Here is a 9093-nt window from a genome sequence, read left to right as displayed (position 1 = left end):
AACCACTCTGGTCCTCTGAAAAAGGAAATGTACTTTTGCCTAAAATGTGCACCAGTCTGTTAGGTTACAAAATGCAGTATAATGCTAAAATTACCTTTTCAAAATGCTTAAATCAGTAACCTGAATAAGCCAGTGACCTAAGCATACCCTCCACTTGGGTGAGCAAAAGAGACTTTAACGGGACGGCCAAAATAAGCTAAAAGTATCTGCCACAGGGGGACTTTCGGGTCCTACAGTACATGGTGAAGGAGCCCTGTTACTCAGAGGAAGTCACTTTAGTTCAGGGTGTTGAAACCTTGGCACTACTGACACTACAGCCCCCACTCCTGCCCCCAACTTGCGGGTCAGAGTGGGGGGCTGTTTAGCAGCATCTCTGGTCTCTACTCACTAGATGCCAGGGAGCACAGCCACCTCCACCCAAAAATGTGACAACCAAACATGTCTGCAGACATTGCCAAGTGTTGGGGCAGAACTGAAAGCCACTGGTTGGCAGCAGGTTGAAAACCAGTGCTCTAGATAAAACTCAGGCAGTACCTGCTCTGAACAGATAAAAGACTCTTTAGAAACCTTTTCAAAAAGAAAAGAAAGTGAAAGTGAAGTCGCTCAGTCATGTCCGACTCTTTGCGACCCCATGGATTGTAGCCTACGAGGTTCCGCCATCCATGGAATTTTCCAGGCAAGAGTACTGGAGTGGGTTGCCATTTCCTTCTTCAGGGGATCTTCCCAGCCCAGGGATCGAACCTGGGTCTCCCTTATTGCAAGCAGACGCTTTGACCATCTGAGCCACCAGGGAAGCTCTTCCAAAAGAAAGGGCCGTTCTTTTGTTCTTCCCTGGAAGCACCTGAAATGTGGTACCAGAGAAAGATGTTTTATACCAATGAATTACTAAAGACGACCATGTGTTAGTCAATTTCAGCAGTGGAATATTTTAATTACAGTCATAATTTACAACGTGAGGTATTTCAGAATGGATTCTGCAGGGGAATTCCTTGGCGATCCAGGGGTCAAAACTCTGTGCTTTCACTGCCAGGGGCTGGGGGCTGGGGTGGGGGTGGGGGTTTGCCGTGAGGCGAAACCAGAAAAGAAAAACGGACTCTGCATCTGGAAGCAGGAAAGGCGAGCTTCCTAGGCTGGCTCCCTGTGTGAACCTTAGGATGGCCTCCCACTCACGCCCAGTTGGCTTCCCTGCGAGTCCTCCTCTGCAGTCTTGCCCTCAATGCCAGCAAGAGGAGATTTCTGTCTCTTGGAAACCAAGCCACTGGTCAAACCAATTAATGAGATGAAATAATCTTCTCACGACCTTATAACTGGGTATTTTCTTTCATGAGGAGGGGGATGGATGAAACGGGAATTTTCCTTAAAAAAGTTAAAACCCACAATTAATATTCTCCCATTAATAATTATATTAGTTAAATACAAAGGCCACATTTTACCACCAACTGATAAAGTACAAGCATGTATCTGCCACAAGAACAAACCTAAAACCTGATGTGCTGAGCTTAGTTGTTTAGTCATGTCTGACTCTTTGCGACCCACCAGGCTCCTCTGTCCATGGGGATTCTCCAGGCAGGAATACTGGAGTGGGGTTGCCATGCCCTCCTCCAGGAGGATCTTCCCAACTTAGGGATTGAACCCAGGTCTCCCGCATTGCAGGCAGATTCTTTACCCGTTGAGCTACCAGGGAAGCCCCATACATGATAAGTTTGATATGCATAATGGCTTGATATACATTAATCACTACATTAAAAGCAATTTAACTTTTTAAAACTTTATTGATTTACCACTTGATTAAAGCATGGGATATTTATTTTAACAGTATTATACATAATATTTTTACATAGAAAACTTTACATAGCATTTCATATTATATAATTCTGCTATTCTTTCAAAAATGTATACATCCATTGGGCAAGGAATGCTTTTCATTAAATTACCAATATTAAATGCACTTAATCATCGTGTATAGATTAAACAAAAGTAGCTATTAACTAATTTTTAGGCATTTTTAAGGAGGTAAAACATACATTTGCACATAAAGAAATATTTGATGCAAATATGCAAGATAAAATTTTTTAAAAATCAGAATACTGAGAAAAACTACACTTTTGATGAGTGTCTTTTTTTGAGAGCACAGACTTTCACGTAGTCATTCTTTTAAATACTCAGCTTTGGTTTCTTTGTTTCCCAAATTACAAAGCTGCAGATCACAAACTCCAGGATTTCGCATGAGTTTGAGCTATGCCTACTTTTAACACAAATTTTAGAAAAGAATTCAGAAAATGCAGTTGAGGACCCAGTTTCTATTTAAACCAATATCCATTCGCATCATAACAACAAACGTCTGAATGCGATGGTCATACTTGCATTTATCAGCAGGTTCCTATAATAACTACTCAGTGTATAGCCATAATCACAAAAGAATGATGAGAAATTTTAGTTTTTTTAGTTTTTTTTTTTTTGCATTTTGTACAAAAGTCACCTCTCAGAGGAAATGTTGTTTCCAGATATTATTAAACAATTCCCATTATGTATGTTCTTTGGTTGTACGTGAGGAGTGACAGGAAAAAGGTGTATTTGACTAAAGATGCGTTATTAGAAATAAAATTTCCCATCCACCGTTTGTTGTTAAGATGCCAAAGCTGGTGATCTCCCTAAAGGATGATGAAGAAAAACAAAATTGCTCAAAGCTGCAGTATTGTAACAAACAGAAGCTTCTCTAGAGACCCAGCACAAATAATCAACACTTAAAGCAACTGAGAAAGAAATAAGGCCTTGGAAACGCGCTGCTCTCCTCCGTGACATTGTGAACGGCTGCTGGCCCAGGGCTGCGGGGTCACCCCTTTCATGGATGTCTGCGGGGTGGCATGCACCACATTTGCCGTGAGCTGGGATAGATTTATTCACAAAAGAGAATTTAGGCTGAATGGCTTATTACTGGAGGTAAGGGATTTTCATCTGTATGTCACGGTCCACTGACAAGAAAAAAAAATCACCCTAAATGGTTTGACATCCAGTTTTTAAAAGGTCCATGCTGGTACAATTCAAATGCCTCACTCAGAAAATCGAATCTTTTAAAAAAATGCAGCTGAAAAGAAATTCAAACCTGAATGTTTCGGCAAGGAACAAAATGCACTTACACATTTCCTATGCTGTGAGCGGAGGGAGAAATGAAAGAGGAGGCAGGAATACATGGGCAGAGTCCTGCCGTCCCATTCAGTGAAGAAAACGTCCCATGAGACCCTCAGAGGGGAAGCGAAGATCTCCACGCAGGGACGCGGCTGGACAGATAATGTATGAGTGGACCTGCGTGCGCCCCACTCACACCCTCAGTGCAGGCGGCGATGGGGACGGCCGACTGGCTGAGGCTGTGACGAGCCACAGAGCCAGCGAGGGAGTCAGCGTGTGGCTTCCACGCCGCAGGGTGAGGGTGTGACGGAGTCCAGGACTAGGACGTCGTTTGTGCCAGCGTTTTCCACTCACAGGAAAACACTCTCCCCCTGCCCCTTCCTGCTAAGTGTCAGAGCCCCTCTTCTCTCATGGACGTAGATAACGTAAAAATCTAAACATCTCTTCTTTTCTTTGGTAGAGAAATTAAAACACTTTTTTGGGGAAAAAAAAAAGTAGAGTACTGCTGGCCAAAACCAAACATTTCTCAAGGCTGGTAGAACACACACACAAAAAAATGTGAGAAATCGGTCTCTTAGTAAACAAAAGCACCAGAAATCTTTCTCTGTAAAGAAAAACTATCTGATTTTTTTTTTAGATTAGGTTCCCAACTGACTAACTTCTAAGGCACCAGAGTTGACCTCAACAGAACCCAGTTTATAGGACTACAGGGCGTAGGTAGCCATCTGCATGTTTTAATACCTCTGTAACGGTTCTAACGCTGAGGGCTGCTCTTGGCGAGCAGAAGGTGAGGGCAGAGATGAAGCCTGTGTTCTTTCTCACCGACTTGAATCAAGTCAGCTCCCAAACCAACTGCTTGCAGGCCTTGGGTCGTATGCATAGACTGCCCACTCCACAAGCTGCACCACAATTCAGTTCTATGGCAGCTAAGAGTATTGCACCATCATTAACATCATAAGGACCCCAGAATCTAACCCTTCCAGAGAACTCAGCTCCTCGGCTCTAATTAACGGAAGCACTGAACATCGGCCACCTCTTGCCAAGGTCACGGTCAGCTGCGCTGGCCTCACAATGGCACGGGTCTGCTTGGGTTCAACCCGCGACACGTGGCTATGGAGGCTCACAGGAGCCCCCTCCTCACGCAGAGTGCCCAGCACCCTCCCCCCATCTCTCTCTCTTTCGAGGGCTCCAATGCTGGGGACTGTGCCAAGCAGAGATACTCCCCTCCTCACGCAGAGTGCCCAGCGCCCTCCCCCCACCTCTCTCTCTTTCGAGGGCTCCAATGCTGGGGACTGTGCCAAGCAGAGATACTAACTGTTGGTATACTCACTATTCTGAGGTAAAAATAAAAGGTTTACTCAAATATAAATTAACTCTCTTAAATTACTACTTCATTTTTGTTACTACTTCATATATTAGATGGACAATGTATTCTGGAAATTTTAATACCCCCTCCACAAATACTTCAAGGAAGACTAGCCATCTTCATTCAATTGTTTCCTTTTTCCTATAGACTTTTCCTCCCCCAGTTACTAAAACAGGGAGAGCCAGAAGCACTACATTTGTTTTTTAAACCTTGCAAGCTCTTAATTCTAACTTAATTACTAAGCTCTGCTTTCAGTCAAATCCTCAGTAATTATTTTTTAAAAAAATGCTTTAAAAATCACCCAGTCATGAACAAAACAGGGAGGAAAAAGAACAAAGAACTCTTTTTTCCCTGTACCTTTCCCCAAACTAACACAACTACAGTTGACTCACAAGTGACAAAAACACCCAAACTCCTCCAGCACATTCAAACAACAAAACCCAGCGTGTTTTAAGTGGCACGTAGCCGTCACAAGAAATTTTATTAATATACTCTCTAGTAATCACGAACCTATACAGCTATGTTCAGTATTTTCAAGGAGGGTACTTCCTCTGACGGGAGTGAAGAGCCAGTTGTGGGACTCTGCATGACAGTGACGGCGAGTGCAATGACAGGTGACACGCAGTCCGATGGGTAATGGGAAAGACTGGCGGAGACGAGACAGACTCCCCACCTACTGTGTCAACTGGGTACGCAGCAGTTTAAAGGAACACCGCAATGCCCGAGTCCCGGGACTCTGATGGAACCATCTTTACCCAGGCCTCTCTAGCTTCGGGATGTCAACTTTCTGCGGTCTGACCCTTCTCGAGATGTGCCAGGCAGGGGCAGCGTGAGGACAGTTCCGCAGAGATACAGTGGTGCCCGCAGGGGCCAGGGCTACCAGATTGGCGACAGGCTCCCCGGGACTTGTGATGGCTCTTCTGGAATCCATATCTTATACACAACGCCTATCCTCAAGAAGAACTTCCGCAGAACGGCTCGGAGCTCAGGAATCAGGTCAAACTGCATAATTTCACACAGGTAGGGGTAGTACATGGAAGCATGTGCTTTAAACTTGAGGTGGGAGAGAAGGAGAGAGAGAAAATTAGACGTGGAACTCTTCTTCTGACCCTGGTTTTCTGCAAGTGTTCATCTCACCCTGGAACTTCTTGCAAATAACAGTGGCACTTTGCTCCTCACTGTTGGGACATAGGTGCAAAAAATTGCCAATTAAAACTTCTTCTAGTTATACCTAACGCCAAACACAAACGGGGAACAGCCTTGCTACCAAAGTCAGTTTTCATTTCAGTAAATCAAAATTCCAGTTCTAATCCAGGCTTTCACAACCTCAACCCTCTCTTCCAACAAAGCCACAGTGAACATCAGGTGGTTGTTTAACAGCAACCTGCCTTTCTCCACTGGGGTTCTTTGAGAGAAAAAGCCCAATAACCTCAGCCACCATTGTTCATAATGAGTCAGCTTCTCACCAATGCTCCGAGAATGGTGCTAGTTATGTAACCATCCCTGGGAGAATGGGGAAAGTACTTACTTCAAAGTCTCAGTATAAAGCCAACCCAAACCCAATTCTGGTGAAGACATTACTTGTTTATACCTTTTCGTCATTTATTTTGAGGGTTTTTGTTAGAAGTAACAATAGGAGGCTTGTCCAGGCTTCCCGATGGCTTTCAGAATTCACCGTGATGAAATAGGCCAGGGCCTCGGAGCACACACTAGAAGAACCAGCGGAGGGGGTGTATGTCAGACAGAAGAGGAAGGGCACACATTTCACTGGAGTGGAGAACTCTGTCATTTTTTTTTAAGACTTTTTATTTTGTATTGGAGTATAAGTGATTAATAATACTGTGGTGTTAACAGTTTCAGGTGGACAGCAAAGGGACTCAGCCATACGTATACATGTATCCATTCTCCCCCAAAGTCCCCTCCCATCCAGGCTGTCGCATAACACTGAGCAGAGGTTCCTGTGCTCTACAGCAGGTCCTTGCTGGTTATCCATTTTAAACACAGCAGAGTGTCCATATCAATCCCCAACTCCCTAATGATCCCTCTCCCCCATCCTCCCCATCAGCAACCACAAAGAGAACTCTCTAATCTTGCAGTGAGTTTCTAACGCGCACCTGCTCTGGCTGTGCCATCTTGAGCAAATCCCTGAGCTTCAGTTTGCTCAGCTGTAAAATGGGAATAAACAACTGTACCAAACTCAAGGGGCCGCTGTGAGGATGAAACTGAACAAGGATATTCAACGTAAGGCCAGTGCAGGCTGGGCCGGTGGCGGGGGCTCAGTCAGGCAGGGTTTGCAACACACCCAGCACAAGAGCCTGTTACCCACAGTTAACCACGGCCCCCCACTCTCTTCTCACACAACACACAACAGCTAGTTTTTTAAACACGCTGGGTTAGAAACTTAACACTTATGTACGTCCTCCAGAGAAACTGCGTGAGACTGTAAGTAATTCTCTTTTGGACTTGATGTTAAGTTGAAAGGAGCTGCTGCTGTCCCCTTTATTTAATGAATTCATTTTTCAGTTTATGACTTGTCATATATTTTCTTTGTAAGATGACTGAAAAGGGCAAAAAAAAATCACTGAAGAGAAAGAAATTCCCACAACCCCATCACTCTAAGGAACGTGTGTGCGTGCTATGTCACTTCAGTCGCGTCCGACTCTCTGCAACCCCACTGACTGTAGCCCGCCAGGCTCCTCTGTCCTTGGGATTCTCCAGGCAAGAACACTGGAGTGGGTGGCCGTGCCCTCCTCCAAGGGATCTTCCCCAACCAGGGGTGGAACCCGTGTCTCCTGAATCGCAGGTGGATCCTTCACCACTGAGCCACCGGGGAAGCCCACTCTAAGGGACACATGGCATTATTCTGGCATATTTCCTTCCAGCTATTTTTGGTGACTTTTAAAAAGCAATGCTGAAATATTACAAGTATATATGGTTTTACTTCCTGCTTTTTTGTGGTGAAACTTGTGTTATGAGCATGTTTCCACATCAAGGAAAATTTTATTTTTTTAAATTATTTTTAGGCCACACTGTGTGGCATACAGGATCTTAGTTCCCTGACCAGGGAGAAAATCTACGCCCTTTGCATCAGAAGCTTGGGGTCTTATCTGCGCTGGACTGCCAGGGAAGTCCCAGAAAATCACTATTATTTTTTTCCAGAAGATTATTTTTTAAACGCTTCATTTACAAAATTTCATTGATTTTTTGGCTGTGCCATGCGGCTTGTGAGATCTTGGTTCCCTGACCAAGGACTGAACCCAGGCCATGGCAGTGAAAGCCTGCAATCCTAACCACTAGGCAACCAGTGAATTCCCCCAAACTTCATTTTTAAAGGCTGCCTAATATTCTATCATAGGATATACCATAATTTATATCCTATGATATACTCTGATACGCAGCTGAGCTGTTTTAAATTTTTTCTCTTTATATCTGCAATGAACGTTCTGTGTGAGAATCGCAATTCCCTAACAGTGGAATTATTGAGTCAAAGAGAGATGGAATTCTTTAAGGCTCTTGAGATACATGTATACACATGTATACACAGATATATGTAAAATGCCCCGTGATTTCCAGGAAGACCCAGTGGTGCAGGAAGAGCACGTGTCTTGTCACATGGTTGTCAGCACTCCACGTTAATGTTTTCAAATCTTAAAGGAGTGCAAAGAGGCGTAGACACGGCATCTTGCTCACAGTTGCCCAAGAAGCTGGGTGGCAAAGATCTACTTCTCTGCAGAGGACTCTCTCCATGGCATCCACTGCCTGCCCACTGCTGCATTTCTGCACAAAGTAAGTGCATCCTGGTGCCCACATGATTCTAGTATGCTTCTCTTGGGAAGCAGGAATGGTGGGATGTTGGAGCTGACAGTACTCTGGAGGGGACCTAGCCAGGACTAGGGCCTGATGACTCTGAGCTCAGGCACTTTCCCTTGCTGAGGTTTCTGTGCTTTAAGAAATGATACATGCAAGAAGTGAGGCCCTGTCCTCTTTAGGGCATTAAGAAAACTGGAATACAAGAGTCACCCAAAAGAAAGAAAAAACAAAAAGGAAAACAGTTTCTAGGGAAGTCAACATATAGGTATTTTTCTCCTACTCTTTTCAAATCACAGTACTGTTGTAAAGCATTTGGCGTATTACAAATAAGAAATCTAATCTGAAATAATTTCTTCTTACCTTAAAAGTCGCTGCTGAATTTCTTCCCAGGAATCCCTGCGGTTCTCATCGACATACATTCGAAACAGGATCCTCAAACAACAGGCCAGGCTGCTGGTTTCTTGCTTTAGAAGATTGGGTTTAGACTTGCCCTTAAAACCTAGGATCAGGTAGTCATGTAAATTGTGCATGCTCCTAGAGTAATGCTGAGAAAGCATGTGGGACCCTAACGTAGTTACTTCAGGAAATATTGAACCATCTCACATTTAAAAAAATAAAATTATTATTTATTCGGCTGCACAGGATCTTAGTTGCAGCATATGGAATCTAGTTCCCTGACCAGGGATGGAACCCAGACCCCCTGCACTGGGAGCACGGAGTCTTAGCCACTGGACCACCAGGGAAGTCTCAATCTCACATTTTTGACACGGCTCAACTGTGATACTGAACAG

At 44.3% G+C, this 9093-nt stretch overlaps 1 protein-coding gene across 2 annotated transcripts in view; it reads right to left on the bottom strand.

Annotated features, from left to right (window-relative positions):
* Window positions 1-4940: 4940 nt before the first annotated feature.
* The window catches only part of ARFGEF2 (ADP ribosylation factor guanine nucleotide exchange factor 2), an 80542-nt gene continuing 76389 nt past the window's right edge, over window positions 4941-9093 (bottom strand). For both annotated transcript variants that reach the window (XM_061437891.1, XM_061437892.1), the window contains 3 exons: window positions 8663-8801; window positions 6084-6201; window positions 4941-5545 (listed from right to left, as the gene is read on the bottom strand). In XM_061437891.1, coding sequence (XP_061293875.1) covers window positions 5369-5545; window positions 6084-6201; window positions 8663-8801 — 434 coding nt within the window. In that variant the 3' untranslated portion in view covers window positions 4941-5368. The remainder of the gene's footprint in view (window positions 5546-6083; window positions 6202-8662; window positions 8802-9093) is intronic.

This window comes from Bos javanicus, chromosome 13 (assembly GCF_032452875.1).
Source record: "Bos javanicus breed banteng chromosome 13, ARS-OSU_banteng_1.0, whole genome shotgun sequence".
Taxonomy (NCBI): Eukaryota; Metazoa; Chordata; class Mammalia; order Artiodactyla; family Bovidae; genus Bos; species Bos javanicus.
This window is presented reverse-complemented; position numbering and strand designations above follow the sequence as displayed.